We start from the raw sequence: 24,653 nt of genomic DNA, 5'->3' as shown, positions 1-24,653 counted from the left end.
AAAAATATATAACCAGCAGAGCCACCAAACGTAATAGGCCTACGTATTTCATGATGGTTCTTTAAATATAGATCATCAGAACATAGTTTCTCTTCTATGAATGATTCTGGTATGTGCGGTAATCTTCATTTGTGTACGGCTTGCCACGCTTAACAATCTCTTGAGCTGACACAAAACTAGCAGCACTTGTATGGCGTGAGACTTTTATTCATTTATTAAAAGCTCCCTTGCTCTGCTCCGCTTTTTGCATCAGTTCTAATACTGCTTTCTTCCGCTCAACTATGTAGTACTTTGCAGCAAATGCTCTATGCTTATTTTGAAAATGTCACATTTTTTCGGATGTTTCCCGCGTATTAAGCAGGCCAGGCAGGCCAGGCATGCCAACATCACTTGCATTAAATGCTTAGTTCATCTGTCCATGCTACGTTAAACCCTCTGGTTTTGTCCAAAATCTTTCACTGTTTTGGTTTGTGCATGGCTACTGATAGAAAAGGCGTGCAGTTAGCGCTAAAAGCTGCAAACTGACCTAAAGACAACTTGAATGACAAAAAAATCTATTGTTTTCTGACAGAGTATCACTCATTGAAGGCCCATTGCTGCATCACCTTGCACAACTAGTAAACAATATTTTGATAGACTACCATTTTATTTTTCATTATAATAATTATCAAACGCAAATTTAAATTCCAAGTTTTGTCAAACCTAAAGGGAGCCGCTTCAGAGGAGCTAAAGAGCCGCATGCGGTTCCGGAACCGCAGGTTGCCGACCCCTCTAGAGTATCATCACATAAAAATGAACATAAACATTTAAATATTGTAAGTTCTCATCATTTCAGAAACAAAATCTTTACATCGGAGCTGCAGGAGCTTACGATAGATCAGGATCAGTTGTGGAACACAAGAAAAAACGAAGCAGCAGATATTTTTCTTCTGAGTTCAATAGTTTCACAAACGAAGACGACTTAAAACGCTTTATTAGTGCTACGAATCTCTTTGATTTTAAAGAATCGTATTTGGGTATTACTTTTATTAATAGGCCTATACTTTCTCTTCTTGAAAAATATTAAGTTTTTTCTTTACTGCAAGCTAATTCACGTAGGCTGCACGACACAAAACAGCGAACTATTTAACACTTACTGAAAAGTAAACTAGTTTTGCTTTGCCGCTAGTTTTGCTGCTTACAAATACAGTATACTACTTTGTTGTGCAACAGTATCTTGAGTTATTCTAGTGATTGCAAACCAGGCTACCACAACCACAAAATGTTGAGAATGATAACCAGCTTTATTTTCGACGTTCCATTCTCAACATTTTGTGGTAGCCTAGTTTGTAGTCACCGAAAGAATGCAAGGTGCAGTATTATTGTATATTGAATGCCTGGCGAACAGTCTTATTCTGTATATACTACTTAGCGTCAGTTGGACTCGGCCTAAAATTGATTCTTGGATTGGAAGTAGAAGCAAATTCGGTATTATTTTATTTAAAGGTTATTCAGTTACAACAGGAAAGTTTCTAAATGCTGATATTGAACTTGTTGCCAGTGGAGCGCCACGATACAAATCAAAAGGAGGGGTAAGGCTTCGATTTTATCTCGTTTCAGTAAAATCGCATTTAATATTAACAGAATATTAAGCTATAATGTTTAACTCCAATTGCTTTAAACAAGCTTTTTTTACGTTTCGAATAAGAAATCAGCTTTAAAAGTGTTTTAGGTGCTAATCTACTCCCAGCAAGAAGAATATATGCCCCCTCCATTTTCTTCTATCTTACACCCAACAGTGGATCAATTCTGGCAACTTGGAGCCTATTTTGGACACTCTGTGTTGGGTCTAGACATTAACAAAGATAGATTAGATGATTTGCTTGTCTCTGCTCCTTTGTTTTCTGATGGCGCAAGTGCTTATGACAATGGAAGAGTCTTTATATTTACAAATAATCGAAGCGCTCCAGGAATTAAAGGATGGGTAAGTCAAAAAATGTTTTTGTTTGTGTTTCTTGTAATGATAAGCTTTTATAGCTACCGGATTCGTACGTGCGGGTATCAATAATAACACCTATCTTATGTTTTTTAAAAGCAATGTTGTATGTGTGGCCAGATTTGAATAACAAGTAGCCTAGGCTATATCTGGAGGTTTTACATGGCAAAACTCTTACAAGGTAAGAGTCTGCTAAAAGTCCATCTCGGTAGTTCAATTGGTTTAGCGCCTAACATTGTGCACAAAAAAACGCATGAACAAGCAGGGCTTGTTCAGTCTCAAGGTATGCTATGCGTTTGAGCGGCGCATTTTTAATAGCCTACTGCTTTCCATTCAGTGGCACTTAGTTGATGGAATAATTCACAGAGAACAAAGCTTCGACCATTGGAAACTTTACTCTGCCAATCTCGGCAATCGGGCATCGTCGGTGGTTTAAAGCCTCTTTATAAGTATGCGAAACTGCCAGGAATAACCTTTCAGAGGCTTTTTCGGATCACAAATAAAAGTTCAAGCCAACCAAACCAGCCAATGTAAGAAGATACCGGCCACCTTGGTCAAACAGAATTTTTTTCAACAATTTTTGTTTAGATGACGCAAGGTTATCGGCCAAAAGTATTAAAAGGTTCCAATTCAGTTGGTTCTCGTTTTGGAATGAGCATTGTCATTGGCGGAGACCTCGATCGAAATGGCTATGATGACATCATTATTAGTGCGCCTGGTGAAGAAAATTCACGGACTGAAAGTGGAGCAGTCTACATTTATTTTGTAACTTCCGATGGCATTATTGAGTCAAGCAAACAGGTAATTCATCACTAGCCAGTTTAACTGGTAGTCTATAATAACTTTCAAAGATTATACGGGAACCAACATTAAATAAAGTGAGTTTTCAAGCAAAACAAACTGAAAGGCCATCTCTTCATCCCAAAGCTTATTCAACTTGATTTATTTTAAAACAAAAACTGTAACGACAATAATCTTTACAAAGTAATTCCTCTTCTATCGAGTCTTCTAAATTTGGTTGATACATCACAGACAGACGCATTTTTTTGCGACGGACTTGTATACTTAAAAGTCCCTCTAACTGCCCTGGTTAGTAAGCTAAGGGCACACAAGAAAATGCTTTGCTGTTTGTGAACTGGTGCCACAGATACATGTAACTGGGCCCGTGTTGTAGCTGCACTTTTTCATTGCAGAGTTAGTACGGCCATGGCTACCTGGAGATGCGGTCTGATTTGTCACATTTTGCAAATTTTTATTGCGGCTACTGCTACTGTCTGACCGAAATTTTCTAAAAAAAAAATCTTTTTGCTGACTAGTAATGACATAAATTTTGTTAAAAAAAGCAGTAAAAAAGATGAAAAGTTAAAAAATGTCCAATCAGACTGCTGACTTGATAAGCAATAAGAAAATAAATGAAAACAGATAATAAGCTCGATGGAGGAAGGATTTTCCCTCGAAATCCCCTTGCGTATGCCACTGGACTAAAGTAGTCTTCGACTCTTCGGTGGCCGGTCGATTGGTCGAAAGACATTTGGTCGACAGTCAATTGGTCGACAGACATTTGGTCGACAGGACGTTTGGTCGACAGACAATTGGTCGACAGACATTTGGTCGACAGGACATTTGGTCGACAAGACATTTGGTCGACAAGACATTTGGTCGACAGACATTTGGTCGACAAGACATTTGGTCGACAGACATTTGGTCGACAAGACATTTGGTCGACAAGACATTTGGTCGACAGGACATTTGGGTTAGAGTTAGGGTTAGGTTAGGGTTAAGGTTAGGGTTAGGGTTAGGGTTAGGGTTAGGGTTAGGGTTAGGGTTAGGGTTAGGGTTAGGGTTAGGGTTAGGGTTAGGGTTAGGATTAGGTTAGGGTTAGTTAACCCTAAAATAAATCGTTCTTTCGACCAAATGTCCTGTCGACCAAATGTCTTGTCGACCAAATGTCTTGTCGACCAAATGTCTGTCGACCAAATGTCCTGTCGACCAAATGTCTTGTCGACCAATTGTCTGTCGACCAAACGTCCTGTCGACCAAATGTCTGTCGACCAAATGACTGTCGACCAAATGTCTTTCGACCAATTGACCGGGTACCGACTCTTCGGTATTAAGCCCACACTTCTCATTGGGATAGATTTATTGCAGCATCCTCTATGTGCTACATAGACTACCGGTACTACAATTTCACTTGAAAAATTGGTGAAAGATAAATCAGCGATAAAAAGTTTACACCTGAAGAAAGTTTTTATCTCAAAAACTTGTGAAAGCTAGTTCAGTTCAATTTATTTTATTTAGTTGGCCAAAAAAACAAAAGCACACAAAACACAATAAACACCAATAATAATTCTCACAACAAGGATGACAGCGAAAGACCAAGTAAAACTAACTTTTTTAAGAGTAAGGTAAATTTAGCTTACTCTTAAAAAGTTGGCTAGGGGTAAACAAAAAAAAATTAAGATTGTAAACATATCTATAAGGCGAAGTCTAGGGAAAGCTTGACTATTCTAAAAATTTCAACAAAAAATCGTTCTTTGTTGTACTGTTTTTACAGAAAATACTTGGTAAAAATGTTGCAAAAAATTTACGAGGATTTGGTGGAGGAATTCTTCGAGGAAGTGGAAATGTTAATGATCTTGATGGGAATCAATACCCAGATGCTGTGATCTCAGCACCCTACAGTGATGACGTTTTCGTGTTGTATTCTAGACCTATCGTTAGCATTACTTCTAGCGTTACCACCAACCCAACCAACATTGATATGGTACAATGTGCTCTTCAACCCAACCAAACATGTTCCTCCTTTACGTTTTGCATCAGCGCAAGGCAAAGAATATCAGCTTCACAAAATAGTTTTGGTAAGTTTATCTGTAAACAAGCTGTTTGTATCCGGGGGACAGAGTAGCAGAAAAGGTGCCCACCGATTACATTTTTTATGTTATTTGATATAAAATATAAGCAAAAAGAGGAGACTTTTTTTTTAATTTTGCTCTAATTGTTTTTCGGTTTAAGACTGTTTAAAACAAATTTTGTGTAAATTAAAACAAAATCAAAATTATCGTACAAGTTTAATTCAAAACGAAACAAAACAAAGAATTTTGTGTTAAAACGAAATGACTAAAATTGGTGAAGGATTTCCACCGCGTTTTCATTACAAGAAAACTCCTTTGGAACAAAACATCTGCTGAGTAGGCCTACTGTATACTATGTTGAAATCCAACTCAAAATTAGATTAATTATTTTGTCCACAGCATTCAACAAGTGTTTCTTAAGAGACCTTTTCCACAAAATAATATTTCTTTACTCCATTTCAGATATGGACTTCTTAATTGAACTTGACCCTCTCGTATCGGACAATGCAAACAAGCGTATGTTGTTTCTTGGAAAAACCGTATCAACTGAATCCTTTTCTAGCTCAGTTACTTCTTCGGATACATGTAAAAACTATGAGGTTGCTTTGAACGTAAGCTTGTTTAATTTTGTGTAACTTCGTAAGCAAAGTAAGTGGTCAATTGCTGAAAATAACATAACAGCCAAAGTACAAAGTAACGCTGCAGTCTCATCACTATTTTTCAGCTGCTTTACGTCTATCAGACAAGCACGAAATATCAAGTCACTTGTAACTAACCCTCTAGGTTGCATATGCGTAAAGTTAAATCACTACACTTGCCTTATTACCTTAATTAGGTTTTATTAAGATTAAATACAATCTACATCAGCAAAAGAAAAGTATATATAAATGACTCCTTCCTACAATGCACAATGCAACGCGACGAATTAATTGTCAAGAAAGTGTAGAGTGACAGCGTGTAGAAAAACAAACCAATTTAACTCAGCAGAAATGCTTGAAGAATGAACGTCGTGCTCAGAACAGAAGCACACCACAATGCGTTGCGCACAAAATAAACTTCTAAAAAAGATGATGTTATTTTCAGATGGACGCCATTCACAGCTTCTCCAATGACGACGGGGCTTATACTCCTTTAAGAGTGCAAGTTTTTTACGATTTTACTCAATCGCATCAAAACCAAACACTATCTGCTGTGCTTGATCCGTTGTCCAACAAATCCTCCTCCTCTGAATGGTATTTTCAGACTGGCTGCTCTGATGAAAATCAATTATGCCTGTATGATTTGAAAGCAGAATTCACAGCTGAATATTTGTGAGTGCCGTAACTTATGTTTAATTTTTTATATGACTTAATTATTCTTAAACACTCCACGTTAGCTTTATTTCAAGTTAAAACATTGAAGATACCGGTAGTTTTGAGAGACTTGAATTTCGATTTCATCCACTATTAGTTCATTTTTTTCCGTTGCGAGATGTGTAGGCCTAAAAGATATTTGAAAAATTTGTAACAGTTGAGATGACACTTTGATTTTTTTTTTTTATTTAAGGTCACCACAAACGTCTGTTCCTTCAGATGATTTTTCACAACCTTTTGTATTGGGCGCTACCCCGGGAGTTCTTGAAATTAATGTCACAGTTGCCAACGTCGGTTTAGATTTTGTCTTGTCGGCAAGAATGAATGTTTTTTCAGGATTATTACTTCTGAGCAAGGTTTGCAACTTCATCAAACTGAAATTACAATGTAAGGTTAAATGATTCAAACACAGTTTTGCGACTGTGAGTTCGATTAAGTGCGTTTTCACTCTCTATACGTTGAATTTCAAATATTAGCTATAGGCGCTTCTGATTGTTAAAATAGCTTATAATATAGCAATGAAAATTGACCAGAAAATCCTTGCTTTTCATTGAGTGCTGTGGCTTATGTTTTGTCTTATGCTTTATAGTTTAACACTTAAACTAAGTGAATGAGAAGATAAGAATAAGTAAATTAAGTGAATGAGAATATCTTTGTTGACATTCAAACATTCCATTCTGTCAGATTCATGTGTCCTTCTGGGATGCAACGTCATGTTTTTGACGAGGTTGAACAGATGTCTTTTCAAGCCCAATGTGGGCTTGGTGTTTTCATCATTAGGCCATGCAGCAAACATTGCTCTGACTGCACTGCGTTTTATGTAAAACACCTGAAAATTTTCAAAGTCAATGAAGAATTGCAGAAATCGATGACTTCATTATTTGAAATGATCTTATCCTCTCTACGTAATTAAATTTTCTAATTCTCGAATAGGTTCGTGGAGATTGCGCAAGAATCATTAGCAGCTCCGAAGGTTTTGCTCAGTTGTCATTTAAAGTTCATAAGGCTGCGATATTGGGAGAACACTTTACGACAGGGCGTGAGGTAAGTGTTAACGCATGGTAGACTAATTACGTTCCACTGGACGGCGAAAGTTGTGACTGAAAAGGTACTCGGATTTTAATTACGCAATTCTGTTTCAACTACCGGTATAAGCTGAAATTAGCTACCCTGCACGTTAATACCGAAGGGACAGTAGGCTACATTGGGAACTTTTTTTTCTCATACCCCTCAATGCTTGGCATAGCAATTATAGGGTAGCCTATTACTACTGTCTGTAAAGTATAATTTGGGTAGGAAGTAGTTTGTGGTAGACTACTCATTTTCAGCTGATAGTCAACAAAATAATTGAGATGAATAACGTTTTTCCAACCAATGACAAAACTAAAAATAAAACGTCAAACGTTTTCGGCGCAAGTATGTGCCCTCGTCAGGAAAATAATGAACTGCATTTAAAGAGAACACTAAAAAACTGCACATAATGTTGAATAGCTATGCTCGTCGTGCACAGTACAGTATACAGTATACTTAGTTACTACTTACTTCACATGCAAAAGCAGCTTTGAGAAATATCACATTCTTGTTCTTTCATTGTCTTACTTGATTCCAAGCATTGACTGCCTCTTGTAGCCTACGAAAGTTTCCAAGATTTACGGTATTTTGCTGTGTGTATTAGGTGTGGGTTATATTAGTGTTGTTTTGTTTGTTTGTTGGTTTAAGTAGGTTAATCTTTGTCTGCCTTGAGCACGCTTTCCTTCAATTTTGCCTATGAGAAAGACATGTTCGAATTTTTTCTTACGCAGTACATGTCCTAGAAATTGAAGTTGCATTTCTTTGATGTTTTTCAGTAGATTCTTTGTTTGATTAATTCGATTAAACACATTTTGGTTGTTTTTTTTGCAGTCCAGGAAATCCCCTGCATTTTACGGAATGACTACATTTCAAACCCATTTGTTCTTTTAGTCATTCTTTTGTTGTCCATGTTTCTTAATTATATTTAAAAACTGGATAAATGTAACACTTTAATACCATGTAGCTATAGTTGAGAAAGATATGTACGGTAGCCTACTTATTGCACCACATTGCGGATTTCATTTGTTGAACAACAGCTTTTGCTTGAGCAGTACGTATAGTTCATGTGTACTTTTTATCGAAGTATATGCGGCCAAGAAATTACTGTAGTAAGCTTATATCAGCCAGTCCTTATCTACAGTACCCCACCGGCCACCACCTTGGCTGCTTCAGGTTAATCCTCAGCATTACTAGTTCCGCCAAGTAGAGGCGGTAGTGTTGGTCTTCAGGAACCAACTATGAAATACCAAATATCCCATTGCCAACGTAAAAATATACAAACAGTTGACATAAGCTTGCATAATCTTAAGGGAATCATTGCCCCCTTGTCTTTGTCTGGAGATGAAGTCTTTTATAGCAAGGTTTAGACAAATAGGCAGCTGTTTGCCGCAGGCGCCTCTTATCTGCTAAATGTCTTCACCTAATTTTACGTCATTGATTTGTGTTTTTTTCTGGGCAACAAAGCGTCATGTGATTTTGCCTCTTCTCTGCCTTGCCCTTTTATTCTTTTGCGCTTCTTTTTTCGATTTTTGTGTATGTAGATCAGATCTGTAATTTCTATTTATGAAGTACATCAGTCAGTTGGTTACTTGAAAAGGGCTAACATGAGTATCGTCGAAAAACGTTTGTAACACTTTAAAAATCGGTAAATTTCATTCTGTCAATCTCCGTAACCGACCTTACCCCAAGGGCCTCCATAAGTATGCGAAACTACCAGGAATAACCTATCAAGGCTTATGACACCCATATGTCGCCTAGAGTGCTCATATAATTATCGTATAGTTCCGATTAGCGTAATTTACTTAAGTTGACTCATTCAGGGTTTGAATTCTTTATTCAAATTGTTCGTGAGTCCTAATTATTGCCCTGGTTTAACTTTTCTGGACAAGACTACAACACATGTTATATTATATATTGATTATATTAATGCACTGAAATAGTCTGACACATTAGTAGTTTGGACCAGCCATATAAACAGGTGCCGATGCTTGCCGCGCATCTGAGTTGGTCTAGATGAAAACCCAACTAAATGCCACTAAACCCAACGAAATTCTGGCAAGCAAACACCTGCTTATATGTCTGGTCCAGCCAATGAAAATACTCGAATAAGTCCACATAGACACTTTTTCGGCCAATCAAATAATTCAACTACGAAAGTTTATATAATTCATCACTCTGTAATTAAGTAATTTTATCTGACGCTGTCGTGACATCTTCCGAATAAATCGTGAATGGGTCCGATATGTCTACGGAAGTTCCGACATATATACAGTAAAACGATCCAACAACTCAAACACGATATCGCAGATCGTAAAACTCCGATAAATGATCAGGGGAAATAACAACACTCTGTGTATATATTCTTTGGGCCACGCTTCGCATGCATTTCCGAGGCATCAACATTATTTGTTTTCAGGAAACCACCATTTGTTTATGAAATACTAAGATGAATAGTGAGTCACGTATAGTTTTTACCAAATCCAGTTATATCAAGTTGTGACGTAGGCTGGGTACTATAGCTGGTGATATGGGGTTGTTACAGGCTTTGTCAGTTCGAGGATAAAGATTCAAAACCAAACCAACTTCTGTTCTGATTCCTTGATGTTATTGAGGATGAGAAATTATACAAGGATCCTTCATTTAGGATGCAACCCAACAATTCAACATAATACGTAAACAAAATCAATCAGGTTCGGAAGCTTGCATAATTTATTGATAAAGTTTTTGCCACCGCAAATTCTTCAGCATCTTCCTCAAATAAAAACAATTCATAATTTTATTGCAAATCCTATTCAAATAGAAACAATAGCAACTTGACCTTTCACAATGCCTTAACATTTTTTTTTTCATGTAGCCTACTGTGGTGATGTTGTAAACGTTGTTAAACGCTGAAGTGCATTGGAAATAAGTTTATACAACAACAAATACTATTATTTGTTAACAGTGGCGGCCCGTGGTCTCAAAACATGGGGGGCTGCATCAACCAGTAGGCTAACCTAATATAAATAATTATAAACCTGTACCGGACTGAGTTATAAATGCACTGAGTTAGGGTTAGGGTTAGTAACACAGTACATAGTAGCATGTTCTTTTAATTGGCTGTCGTTTAATGTTTTTATCATTTAAAGTAAACTTTTGATAATGGCTTGAATTTGGTCAAGTTTAGGTGGTCACCAGGTGGAGCTAGTACTATTTTGGGACTTGGTATTGACTTAGTTGGTTAGATCTATGCTTGTGCTTTCCAACGATATTGGAAATAAATTTATACAACAACAAATACCATTATTTGTTAATACAGTTTAGATTTTATGCACAAAATCATTCTACCGTTTGAAGAACGTCTTCATAATCCTACCTAGAATTTTTACCGCTTGCTTCAAAGTCTTCAGTTACATGCAGCTGGTGAACTGAAATTCTTTTAAAAACGCATTTCCTTTTTCTTTGAACTGCATCAAGCTGCTGGGGCAAAGGTGCCTCAATACAACGTTTTTATGAATTTCGTAACTATAGTCAATTATAGCGAAATCGATTCTTAATAAATTACACTAAGAGATTTGATTGTTGTACAAATGCCAGCATTTGATGAATGCAGAATAGCAGTACCAACGTAAACCTATATTTTACATTTACTATACGGTAGTTTAATATGTTTGTTATTTTTCAGTGCAACTTTGTCTTAAGCTACCCGCTTCAATCCTTATTGAAATATGCCAACTCTTCGGAGATTTTCGTACAAGGCAACGTTTATTCTAAGTAAGTAGAATAGCGTAATAAATCAGTAGGAATAAAAATTATGAAGTCTTAAAAAAAATTAATAGTCACATGACTGTATTAGGCCTAGTTGATGTAAAAAAGGAAACACCAAGCAATGACGGATCCAGAATGGACAACTGTGGTGATCACCCTCACCTAAATACATAAGAAAGTAATTTTACCACCGTATAAAAGTATAGAGCAGTGGTTTTCAACCTTTTTGGTGGAACGGAATCCAATGAAACATTCCACAAGCTCGAGGAACCCCTGTTCCATAATTTAATTGCCTTATGCAAAAAACATCGTTTAATTAATAAAATTAAATTAAAATACTCATATTCAGATTTATTTATGTACAATAAAAATAAAAACTGTAAAAAATTGCATTTATTCTCATAAAAAATTCAATGAGAAACTTGAGCCTGGTGTTTCTTGCACAAGTCTTTAATGTTGGGTCGTGTGTTTAACAAACACACACGAAGTTCATCTTCCACAGACAGCAATTGTGCTCGTCTCTTGTGTTTGATGGTTGTCAGAGCTGAAAATTCAAACTCACACAAGTAGGAGGTTGAAAACAGCTTAAGAAGTCGCAGCGCTTTCTGAGCAATTGCAGGATATTCCTTTTCAACCAAGCAGAATGCATCTATATAATAATAAAATAGACTCTCGGATTTGAATGTGAACTTGCGGAACCCTTAGACTTACTGGCGGAACCTTAGGGTTCCGCGGAACCCTGGTTGAAAACCACTGGTATAGAGTGTACTTTTATCCACCTTATACGTTCAGAGGTGTCATGTTTATGCCAATATCAAACATTCTGAAGTTGTGCAATGTGCATCAGTCATTTTGTAATCCACTGGTTCATGACAGAAAGATTGTAGTGTAGGCTACTTCTTCTATCTCAGACGAACGACTCCGCTTGAATGCTTTTTTTAGGGTTCTCTAGTCGTGAAAATTATTTTAAACACCTGGCTACAAAAATATCTCTTAACTTCGACGTCTGGATCTGTCCTTTAGTCCTAATCATGGGCGCCGATCGCTCTGTAGAATTGGTGGGGACATTTACTAGAAAAGGTAGGAAGGGGCGACAAGCAAATCGAGCTAGAAAGATCGGGGGTCTGTTCTAACAAACAAACAAATAGCCTAGGCCTACAGTAGGTACAAGTCAAATGCGATATATATATATTTTAATTGTCAGTGTCAGCATTGGACAGCAGATGTCCAAACACTCGGCAACAAGTCTCCGGCAAATTAAAAACGAAGTCCTTGGAGAGGTCATGGAGGTCATTGGAGAGGTCATTCATTCCAAATTTTGGTGTGCACATGGCAGATCATTTCATGATTTAGCCGTTTCTGTGTCATGGTAGACCGTAACCAAGTTTTGACATGTCGCAAAATTGAAAATGACCGTTCAGCTGAACATGAGCTGACTGGTGATATGAGATGGCATCTTCTTGAAATAAATTATTTGAAAATCTTCCAACAACTTTCCGTTGTCCTACTTTCGAAAGAAGCATAGTTCTTGTGCAAGAGACTCTGTGTCAGAGAGCTCAGGATAATCGTCTACCACATGTGATTGTAGCTTTCCACTAATGAGTGGTTTCTCCAGAATTTTGTAGTGCTCAAGATTAGTCGACTTGATACAGTCAGTAAGATTTTGCTGCGCGCTGTCAATGACTGCAAAATATTCTGAGCGATATTTCGTCTCTGGTGTTTGAAGTTGAGGAGGGAAACGATTATGCGGGGAAACTTTCTCTGCATAATAAAACATTTCTACTATGGTCGGGGTTTCTTCGCATAAAACAAAAATGTTGTCCCCTCCTTTCAATAACTTAGATTTTAAAATTGTGACATTTGGTTAATATTTTCCCTTTTACGTTATAAAAATAATGAAAAAAGATGGCGGAGACATGTAAAAAGATAGTGGGGTCATGTCCCGCTGTGCTATAGGGATCGGCGCCCATGGTCCTAATTAGTGACATTGTGCAACTCTGGGTGTGTGCAGTTGGCCGGTGTATTGCGATGACAACTCTAAACCCAATGTTGCAATGTTGTGAATGAAATATTCCAACCACATTGGTCAGATTACGCAGGGACGACTGTGTGATAGAATGTATAATGGTGCAATTGCTTTCTTTTTTAGGTTGTGTTAAATCAAGTCTATTTCTTTTCAGCACTGGCGAAGGCTTTGGATCTGATCAAAATCTCAACAATAACAACTTTTCGTTTTCTCACCAAGTCCGTTATTCGGTCGATTTATCTTTGACGCAGTAAGTTGTTGTGACATTGCTTATGCCGAAGTGTATTTGAAAATGAACACCATAAGCCGCAAACGAAATTTCTACAACAAAGCAACAAAAAATAAGATTCTCCACACGAAATTTGAAGTACAGTAACTTCAACATGTTTGCTAGTTGCAAATGTTACAATTACGTTACGGTAGTTTTGTAAGTAGGCTATTCATTGTGATTATAAGAAGCACATAAAACTTTATTACATCAAATATAGTTATTACTATCTGAATCCTTAACAGCCTGTTTCACCTAACGGATCATCAGAATGTCTTATTCAAATATTTTTGCTTAGCATTGAGCACTTTTTGTAGTAATAGTTTTCATTGTTTTAAAACTTTATTGCAGTAATTATGCCATATCGTTAACATGTTTGACATGGTAATCTGTCATCATTTTCCTACTAAGGGGAAGTTTAGGAATACTTATTCATAGCTTTTAATTGGCAGGTCGTTTACATTTTAACAGAAACGTGTAGGCATCATATTTTTATTAATTAGCGCACAGAAGAACATAAAAAAAACATGCTAAAATACCGTACTGTACGCCATTCTCAATTTTGTGAGATTTCTTTACAGGCCTGGAAATCCATCGAACATTTTTTACAATTACTCCACCGGTCAAACGTTTGCTCAAACTTTGAACGACGACATTCTTGGTGGATCAAATACTGATATTTCTCATTCATACATGGTGAGCCATGTTTTATTTGTCACTACAATAAACACTGTACGTCCAGAAAAATATGCAAGAAATTTTACATAAAAAATTTAGTGTCAAGACTCAGGGTAGCCTATAGCCTGATTGGCCTCTGTTATGAAAATCTAGCGAGCAAACCTAACAAATTCATTTTTAGCAGCTTTCCACTGATTTGCATTCATTTCGTTTGTTGTCGATGCTAAATATTATCACCGTTTTACTCTATTCTAATTATCAGACTAGTTTTTTAAGAAACGAATGCGCAATGCAATTCTACACGAGGATATTATAGCTATTTTCTTGAACAACGTTTGCTTCACTTCACCATTTTGAACCATTCTAACAGATTGTCAACTCGGGTCCTCATATCCTTTCTACGTCATCAATGACGTTCCAGTGGCCAACATCGTTAACTTCACGCAAGGCTTCACCTGTTTTGTATCTACATGATTTCCAATGCAACGTAAGACGTTTTGTATCACTGGCTGAGCGCTTATTTTCAAGCACAAAGGGATCTTCAATACATGCGTCTAAGCCATAGCCTACAAATTCTCCAAACCAAAAAGATGATTTGTAAAAAGAAATAGCCTAGCCTACCAATAATTACTTTAAAACACCTTATTGAAGGTAACATTTTGAAAATTGATTTCAGCCTTCAAGCATTTGCAAATGTGACATTGAAGGGAAGATCAATTACTTCAACCTGCCTTCAGCCATCAAGTCACAAACCAACATATCCCTGATCTTTCCACCGCCATTTAGTGTCAATTTCAGTCAACAAACGGTGAGAAAAAGTGATGTTGTTCACGAAATTATTGCCCAGCTGTCTGTCCCCGTATTGTGATGCAATCATGACGTCATTGTTACGATGCATCGTCACGCTTAAGCGACAATCTCTCATTATTCTTTCTGTATTTAACTAACTCGTGTTTTCGCTACTTGGCGACAACGTGGTTCGGTCTTTTTGACGATGTGCGAATCTATCGGACATCCCGTATTAGAGCGTGTGACTATTCCACATCACAATTGAACCTGTCTCTTCTTGACAATATATAATCTTCACTCAACACATGTGGAACTTGAGTTAAGTTAGGAAGAAGACAGGTTGAGCAGTTAATACATAGCTGTTACCAGGAAGAAAGAATAGATATCAATATCAAGATTGTACTTTGCACTTTCGTTATTGTATTTTTTTGCAACAATTTGTTTGTGTTTTTAATCACACACAACCGGATCATAATCTTCCCTTTTATTTTGTTAAATAATAATCTACTTAATTGGCTTAAAAACTCGAGCCTTCATTCCAAGCACGACCAATAGGCAAATCGGTTTAAGATTGTGACGTTGATTGTGACGTCATCAGATCTTTTGAGAAGTCTTTTTTTTTGGTATTCTACCACTTCCAACGATCATCTTCCGTTCGAAAGTTGGGTACCATTCGTCTACACTCTACATAACCGTGATAGAGTATTAGTTAATCAATCGCCATAATTTCATTGTTCTGAATTGATTTGTTAAGTTTAATCAAAAATGCACTCAGACCATCTCAATTGAACAACATCAATTCCAAGTCAAAGTTCTAACAAACCGGAAAACTTGGGCATCAAAATGAATTTAAAGCTTTTGAAAAAAATGGCTGATTGAGCGAGAGGTGGTAAACGAAATAGGTTTGATTTACCGACGCATGTGATGATGTGTGGCATGTTTCATTAGTAGGTTAGACATATGTATTTGTTTAAGTGTAAACAATAGTATTGATTTGACCAATCATGCACCAAAATAAAGAAATGCTTCTACGCTATCATTCCTATTCTATCCAGTTTATTTTCAAAATACAACCTTCTACGTCACAGACCTGCGATGACGTGTACTGTGATACGATAACATGCAGCCTCAACAACCTTTCTCCTTTCGAATCTGCAACTGTGATGGCAATGTTTAAACTTTGGCTGCCCACATTATCACAGGTGAGATACATATTTTCTCAATGCAAAACTTTTGCACGAATCAAACAACCACGGTAGCTTTGCATGATTTGGTAGCTTGATAGAGAACACTTTGCTCCTCAAAGGGAGGCCAGATTTGGCCCCCCCCTCATATTTCCTTTGATTATTTGAAGCACAGTAACGCCATGCACTTGGTTTTTCTTGACTTTTCCTAAAATTGCCAGGCGGTTCTGATGATATTAAATTTGATGCTAACAGTTGTGTAGTTTTCTTGTAAATTCAAGATTTTGGTGAATTTTTGCTATTTCTAGCTGACTTCCAGCAAAGCGTGAAATGGATTACATTGCGATAACAAGCCATAAGCTCATAATTGCTTCGTGCATCGATATGCGCGAGCAGAGAGAAACGTCCTCTTGTTTTCCTTTGTTTGGTTTGACCTCAATAATACAAAGCGTGTTATTTCTTACGCTACAAAAGAAAAGCCAGTGATCACAAAGCTGTTAATTAGAAAAAATAATAGCAAACGTTTTTTGCGTTATCAGCTCTACAAAGAAGAATAGCAATCCACGATCAAAATAGTAGGCTATGTAGGCCACAAACTATTCAAAACAGTTATTTCAAGTAGATAATATTCATTGACGAATAAAAAACGTTACAATAAGAAATCTTGGGTGAAGGCACGAAAACCTGGTTTCGAAATAAACGTTCTATGGAAATACTCTCATTGACAAGCATTGCAATTGCGGAAATGTATGACTGCAAATGCTTTTGGGAGATGCCGGAGAAATAGCGTTTTTGCAAACAGTAATTGTGAAAAACACTCAAAATTATGAGATAGGCTCCATTTACACGTAGCAGCTAACTCGATGGCGTCCCTTCCCTGCTTTATGTCGCCTACTTGTTCTTATGTCCTGCATTATTGTTTCACCGTGCACTGTGTGTTGTTCCAAAGAGCGCAAAATAAAGATGATAATGCCTCATGTACATTACAAAATATTTTGTAATGTAGACAAGGCATAAAGTTAGGCGTCACATTAGACAAACAACAAATCAGCTTTCTTGATCATTGATTCAACATCTGAATACGTTGCGCCAATGTACAGTATAAGAGGCCGGCTATTGTGAAGACCCGCCATTTATAAACGATCCGATTATACCAAAAGTGAGACAAACTAGTGGATCAAAGAATGAATAAACAATGCTGAGGAAACTAAATCTAAGTGACGAACAATACCGATGGCTTCATTTATCTTGGAAAAATGCTGCCTAAACTTATCAACAAAAAAACACAGTAAATAACGGCAAGGATCCCGAAAGCAGAATTTGCTCGACTTTGGCATGAATTTAGTCAGACATTTACAGTAATAATTCCACACATACAATAACGAGCTTTCAACGGCTGTAAGATACATAATAATCAATCTGGTTCTGGGCGGTTTGTGTAACAGCTTAGGGGAAGACACTACTTGAAATGATGCACCACACAAAAGATTTTCAATGAAGATTGAGTCTAAAAACCGATGTGGATTGTGCTTCACAATGACTTCAAGTTTAGGACAGAAAAGGCACAAAAATATCACGATGAAAATAAAGACCTTGTGGGAAATTTTCGAGAATCATAACACGATGCAAATACCAAAAACGCGTAGTTTGCATGCTGGTCTAAGCTGGCCGGCAACCACAAAGGTAGACAATACAGGCAGTTTATAATTTGATAACAGCGCAATAAACATTATAAATACGTAAACCGACAATTTTCTTTTACAAACATTTTACGTCTAATAGTAAATTTTCCCCCAACAATTTTTTGTAAAGCGCTTGCAAACCACGGTTTTGTAAAATAATTCATCATTATTATTTTTTACTTCTCGGATATTCTAAAACGTCATCAGCAAAATCAGAAAAAAAAATTTCATTACTTCAATGTAGTAGGCCTAAGAATTTTTTATAGAATTGTAGCCACGTTGTTTCAACAAAGAAGCCATTTTTTGGCAATATAAAGTTATAGAAAATAATTTGCAATCATGCAAATGTTTGGGAAGAATCTAGGAAGTCTTCTCGCAATCTGGCACAAAATGATTATGTTTATTGTATTTCTGCAATATTTTTTACGACAAACTTTGAAGCTTCGTTATAATCATTTTTATCTTTGAAGTCAAAAGTTAATTTTTTTTTTGGCCAGAAACATAATCGCTGCCTTGCTGATGTTGTCGCCTTTACGCGTATTTTTTGTGCTTCAAACAATAAGGACCCAGTCAGCAATCCAGTCCTTTTACATTGATTCAACATTTGTAAACGTTAAATTTATGTAGATTTGCTGACTGTGGGTTATTTCACATTTCCTTTGTTTACGCATATTCCTCAATTCGCTGTTGCATTGTTTCGACGCTGGCGGACTAAAAATGTTATTTCAAATTGATTGACACAATCTTCAATAAAAAGTGAGCTTCGAACTTAGCTTTGTTGATGTACAGTAAATGCTGTATTTTTTGTGGATGTAATTTATGAGTCATGTTTATAAACACGCGTAAGCGAAATGACTTATGATGTGGCCTGCATGATATTTGTGTTGCGACTTGACACAAATCCACAATTTCAAAAGCACCTAATTTGAACTTAGAAATTTCAGATAATTTCAACAACTTGTTCAATTGTCTTCTCTCTACTAAAAATATTCATACTACAAACTCAATTGTAGACATAAAATACACAAACGAAGATGTAAACATCTATTCAAGCAGGCTAAGGTGTTACTTATGAGAAATTTGGTTCCATAAAACTAGAAGCTAGCCATGAGTTTCGGAATGCATTAGTTTAGGATAAAAATGTAAGACAACAAACGCAGTTTTGTTTTTTTTCAAATTCGTGTAACAATGTTACTCTGATTGTAACTATTTTAGAATCAGTGAGTAGCTTACAATAAGATTTGCTCGCAAACCGTAAATTCTAATCAATGCAATGATTCGGCACACCGCACACACATTTCGTGCGTTCGATCGAGCTCTTTGTTATTCAGAAGTTTGCATGAAATCGGATTAGCACGGTAATTAAATAGCGGCAAGTTAAATCAAAATTGTCGTTTTTGGGTACCTTTGCAAAAATTGAAATATCAAGTTTAACATATAAAATTTTAAAATAATGACTTTTCAAACTTATAGACAAATGATTTGCTTTCACACCAGTGCAACTTCTGTTGAAATAGCACCAGCGGATAACACGTAACAGCTGATTGAATTTGATCCAAAAATGGCCCCCCCTTGAGCAGTTAACTTCCAAAAAAACGTTGAAAAGCAAAGGGTTAATACAATTATTTACAAGAATTAACATTTTTTTATAAACAAAACTGTACGAAATTTATAATACTAAAAATTAACAAATCTCAGCTGTTTCCAATTCAGTCCACTGAGTCGAAGATCTACAAGTAACTTTCGGATATAAAACAACATTTCGTTTGCTTAATGCAGGGGTGTCCAAATTTTTCTCAGGCGTGCAAAATTTGATAGTGCGGAAGTGCCCACGGGCCCACAGCATTCGACAATCTTGTTTTGCGTAAAGAAAGATGCATATATACAGTAGCACTATTGTATTATTTAATGTCATTTTCATACAACAAAGCAATACGCAAGTTTAAGCATTTCATTAATTCATTGTATACATATCATGGATTCATGGGATATCATAAGTCAGGCTGTAGGCTATAAGCTATCTGCTTTTTTGTATGAAATTATCACATCCAAAATATTTGTAAAACACAGCTATGTTAGTTTCAAGGATGAAACTAACGTCTTGATTTCTATACCCAGGTCATGTCAGGTTCAAGGTTAATGGTAGACAAGCGAAAAATATTACGTAGATGGGAGTCGCTCAGTTTTAATCTCAAGCGGTTCTTAAGTTTATAACCGAGAACGTCAGCTCACACAAATAAGTTGAACCGAACAAACTCAACCCTTTTTTTCAAACTTTCGCATCTCTGGAAATTTGTTTTTATCCAGCTGATGATAAAAAGGCACGAAAGATGTTGCTGTCGGCTTCGCACCGAAGCTCAATTAGCAGCGGTCGTTGAATTTGCTAGCAAAAACATTTTACTAGCGAAAATGAATGAATGCTCTACTGCAGGGGTGGGCGAACTACGGTCCGCGGGCCGCATGCGGCCCGCGAGACCATTTTATGCGGCCCGCCGGCACTTGCAGAAACTACTAATCAAACACACACACGTCAGTCGCGCATGTATTGCAACATGCTCTCACGCATTGTTTGATTCAATTGTTTGATCATAAAATACAAATACGGTAGCAGCTACCGTAGGCCTACCAGTACTTCTACTTTCCTCCAAATAGCTTTTCATTGTTGTTTTAGACGCACAGTTTAATGTTTTCTACTTCGACAGGATTTTTGTTAAAAAATAAAAGATTTATATTTTTACTCTGTTAAAATAATGAGTGCTGAGAAGCGAAACATTGAAGACGAAAGTCGTATTTTTAATAAGGAATGGACTGTTAAATACTGTATTTTATCGAAATTGGGAATAAAGCAGTTTGCTTGTTGTGCCGTGAGTCCGTGGCTGTTTTCAAGGAGTACAATTTAAAAAGACACAACCAAACCAGAAGATTGTGAATAACTGTGAACACTTGCACAAGTCTCATTAACTTTTGTGATGATGATTGCATAGCTTTAAACGTAACTGAGTGTGAAATACAAAATTGTGTTTAATATGAATATGCGTGTATTTACACACCGGGTAAATTTTCCTACTTTGTAATGAGAGTGTGCGGCCCCCCGGCTGCAACATTTTTTCAAATGTGGCTCTCAGTACAAAACGTTTGCCCACCCCTGCTCTACTGTATCACTACTCACAGCAGTTTCAGGCATAGTAATTGATTTTGCGATGATGGCGTAACAAAATAACAATCATTTAAACTTTTCTCGCCTGGTTGTGTTGATGAGAAATACCGTCTTTATCAATTTCTTAAACAATGCAAGTTGATTTTGTATGATTTATGTGTGTTTGCGGGCCAAAAATAATACATTGTGCAACAACAGGCGCGGGCATTACAAAAGTGTACCGCGGCCGAGTTTGGCCAGCGGGCCGGACTTTGGACATCTCTGGCTTAATAGATGGAATTTCTCAGTAACGCCATGACTACGTAACGCCTATCTGCGATAGATACAGAGCATTACACTGTAAATCATCAGTCAGAAAGGATAAAATCATGCAGCCAAAAATATCCAAAGTACCGCTGTTTAAAAATAGGTCATACAGCGATCAGCAAACCTTGTGTGACACAGTTATACTTGAAATTAAAAATACACTTGTTGTTTCAGCCTAAGTTGTCTACTGCGATGTCCAGCTATTTGCAAGTTCACACACCAGAGACCTTGTTGGGTGGAACACAATTTCAGTATGATTCATCTGTAAGACATCTTTGCCGGCCTGTCATAGAATCATAGCTATTGCTGCAGCCTATGTATAATATTTGCCTAATTTTTTTATGATATTTGTAATCACATGATGCTACGTGTACTGGATAGATGATATTGAAATTGCGATGAGAATCTTATAAATGAAAAACCATATTATGTTTATTATTATCAAAAGTTGGAAAAGTGAGTTGGAAAAGACGATCCAGTACTAAGACACTTCCTCAAATGGGCGATCTACCTAATAATCAGAAGCAAGCCCTAAAAAACAAATCTATAATTTAAAAAAAACTAGTGATGTGCTTTTTCATATTTTATAAATACAGAAGTTTGATTTTCCGTCACACTCGTTATATCGCTATATATAGCTAGTAGCTACCTAATCATATTTCCCAGTAAACTAGACTTGATGTCAAATTTTCAGTAATCCTTTGCTTCTTCGTTAAAGGCTTCAACAACCGTAACACAATTTGTCGCTCCGGAATCCATCCCACAAAGCCGTGTCGCAATTTGGGTCATCATTGTTTCCATTATCGCCGGAATTGTGTTGATTGCTATCGTGGTGGCAGCCCTGTGGAAGGTAATCATGTCAAAGAAGATGCTTTTATACTTTTATTATTACATTATTTACTTGATTGGCAAACCACAGTTATTTTTTAAGCTATATCGCAAACTGCATGCGATTAAACAAAAAAAAATATGCAAACCACCCCATAGGCGGCCTTCGTGGTGGCAGTGCAAAGTTCAATGCATCTCAGCAGTCAGCAGTACCCCTTCAGCACTTCACGCTTGGAAGTTGTTGAGAAGTGAGACAACGGTGCAACTGCATCAATTAAAATGTACTGGACAATCAACAAATAATAAAATATTTTTTCACAAATGTTCACTACAAATAAACAACTGCTTGCCATTAAAAATTTATAAGAAACTTGTAGTGGTGTTATATTTCGACAATCTGCACATAAATGTACTGTCTTAATGTTCCAGGCAAAATTTTTTTCAAGCAAATATGCAGAAATGACTAAAGCTGCCCAGGGCCAAGCAGAAGGAAGCGCAGCTGTTCCTGAAAGCAATGCAACGGCTCAAACAGGAATAGACAACCCTGTGTTAGAGAATTAACACTGTTTTAATGAAATGGTCCAGATTCTGCATGTTTTCACAAAAAAATGTTTACTGTGTCTGTAGCATAGTTCTTTGAATATTGTTTCAATGCAGTGCTTTGGCCAATGATGTAATATCCACAAAGCGGTTAATACCACCTTGAATATCGTTTGTGCTAAATCATAAAAAAATGTTGAAAATTTATGTATATTCTATATATGCTGTTAAAATTTATGAAAATAAGATCAGAAAAGATCGACATACGATGCATTTTTTTTTTAAACTGCATGGGTGTAAAAAATTAATTTTTACTGCTATTATTGAATTAGCTCTATCTATTCTTGTATCATATTATCGACATCGGTTGTACCTGCTCTGTTGAAACACAGTGATACGCGTCAGTATGGGATCGATCAGCGATACCTAAGGCAATTGACAAGTGACAGAAACGGAATACGTCACCAATTACCATACTGCTTGTGAATAGACGTCTGTACCTTCGGCTCTGATGCTGGTACTTCTGAGATCGATTCGCCAAAGTATATATTACGACGTTTTATTTTGGTTGAAATATAGCTGTTGTTTTTGTGATTATCAGCGGTGCATCAGAACATGAGAAGTCGAAAGGTCAAATATTATTGGTCAGTGCAATGACAAAAGAGACAAAGTCCTCGTGCTTTTAGCCTGATTTTTGTGAAAATACGCTTCAGCGACGCATGCAGAGTGCACACCACAACGTTTTGCAACACAGCCAAGTTGTGAAATATTAACCGACATCGATTAAACGTTGTTGTGTGTTAGGTAATTCTTTCAACAACTCGGTCAGCAAAAGATCCCCTATTTACATCGTTTTAACGCCCTAGCGGTGTTGAAACAATGCAAATACGCCAAGTTTTGCTGGCCGATAAAATTGTGATAATTGACCTGGAAAGTCAATCTTTTGAAAATATTTGTTTTGCTTGAATCTATTGTTTTTTTCAAAGCAGTTTTAGTTAAACTAACTATTACCATGTAGGATTGCAGGCTTACACACGGAAGTAGAACTACACAGCAAAACCAATAGTGTGGCCTCGGCTGTCAAATTTGTCATCTACCAGCAGAAAGAAAAGCGGAGAAGCAATTTTGGTATGACTAACATGAGGTTTTTCATGCATTGCTCGTCATACAAGAAAGAACACTCGTCAGGCTGTGCAACATCTCACTAAGTGGTAAATCAGAGAAAATATGGATTTTGTACAAACCTGTGTCTCTATGCTTGAATCTTCTATGGAACAACTGACGTTTCGCAAAGTAAATACATAAAAATTATTTCTGAAAACTTGTACAAACCGCCTTTTATATCAGGTCTCAATAATTTTATGGAGAGATCGGAAGTTACTTGTTGTCAAAAAGTCTCTATTCTCCTAAGACCAGGATTGACTCATGGTTCTGTTTCCTTTTTTTGTTTTTCATAAAAGAGATGTTACGTGATATCGAAACCACACAAAATAAACGTTCCGATGTCTCAAACAGGGCGACGACTAGACAGGGTTATTAAATAATCGCGACAACCGGGAGTATTCTCATTTCACCACTTTGGTGGAGTCATTCAAAAAAAACTATAAAGCAGGGATTGCTGGAAATTACACAAATTCAGTTTATGAATCAAAAATTTATGACACCAGCTCAATTTGTGGCAGTTTTGTCAAATTATCCAACAATCAGATCTTTTGTAATGACAATACAACGTCATTTAATGAAGAGATTGAAGATTCAAAAGATCAACATCATCACCAAGTTATTGATAACCTTTTCATTAATAGCTTGAAGATGACGAGTGATCAATACGTGTCTGAAGTAGTTTACACTCGTTTGGTGTCAGATTGGTCTTCTTCTTCTTCAACAGATTGATCATGTTTGATCAGCTGTGATCTCCCGCATATAAACTGCCTCCATTTTGTTCTGTCTTTTGTTTTTATTAGTGCTTCCGTCATGCTTTTTATTCCTGTAATTTGCTTGATATTGTCAAAATATTTCATTTTTTGTCGTCCTTGTGTTCGTTTGCCTTGCACCATCCCAGTTAACATTGAATTTTCCAACGAGTTGCTTCTTGCAATGTGTCCGAAATATCTCAGTTTTTTAAGGTTAATGTTGTTTATCAGACTCCATATTGGTCTACAGTTACACAGACGCCAGATTGGTCTACACAACTTAAA

At 36.7% G+C, this 24,653-nt stretch overlaps 1 protein-coding gene across 1 annotated transcript in view; it reads left to right on the top strand.

Moving 5' to 3' along the window:
• Positions 1-23,049, top strand: part of LOC145765937 (integrin alpha-5-like) — a 46,891-nt gene extending 23,842 nt beyond the window's left edge. The window contains exons 11-28 of the mRNA XM_082577599.1: positions 836-1,016; positions 1,486-1,571; positions 1,712-1,963; positions 2,564-2,776; positions 4,530-4,833; positions 5,290-5,438; positions 5,911-6,137; positions 6,373-6,535; positions 7,113-7,223; positions 10,915-11,003; positions 13,178-13,273; positions 13,873-13,987; positions 14,340-14,456; positions 14,646-14,777; positions 15,847-15,960; positions 21,262-21,351; positions 21,806-21,937; positions 22,345-23,049. Coding sequence (XP_082433725.1) covers positions 836-1,016; positions 1,486-1,571; positions 1,712-1,963; positions 2,564-2,776; positions 4,530-4,833; positions 5,290-5,438; positions 5,911-6,137; positions 6,373-6,535; positions 7,113-7,223; positions 10,915-11,003; positions 13,178-13,273; positions 13,873-13,987; positions 14,340-14,456; positions 14,646-14,777; positions 15,847-15,960; positions 21,262-21,351; positions 21,806-21,937; positions 22,345-22,476 — 2,703 coding nt within the window. The 3' untranslated portion in view covers positions 22,477-23,049. The remainder of the gene's footprint in view (positions 1-835; positions 1,017-1,485; positions 1,572-1,711; positions 1,964-2,563; positions 2,777-4,529; positions 4,834-5,289; positions 5,439-5,910; positions 6,138-6,372; positions 6,536-7,112; positions 7,224-10,914; positions 11,004-13,177; positions 13,274-13,872; positions 13,988-14,339; positions 14,457-14,645; positions 14,778-15,846; positions 15,961-21,261; positions 21,352-21,805; positions 21,938-22,344) is intronic.
• The last annotated feature ends 1,604 nt before the right edge of the window (positions 23,050-24,653 follow it).

This window comes from Aplidium turbinatum, chromosome 1, assembly GCF_918807975.1.
Source record: "Aplidium turbinatum chromosome 1, kaAplTurb1.1, whole genome shotgun sequence".
NCBI lineage: Eukaryota > Metazoa > Chordata > Ascidiacea > Aplousobranchia > Polyclinidae > Aplidium > Aplidium turbinatum.
Note: the sequence above shows the minus strand (reverse complement) of the source record. Positions and strands in the feature narration are given on the sequence as shown.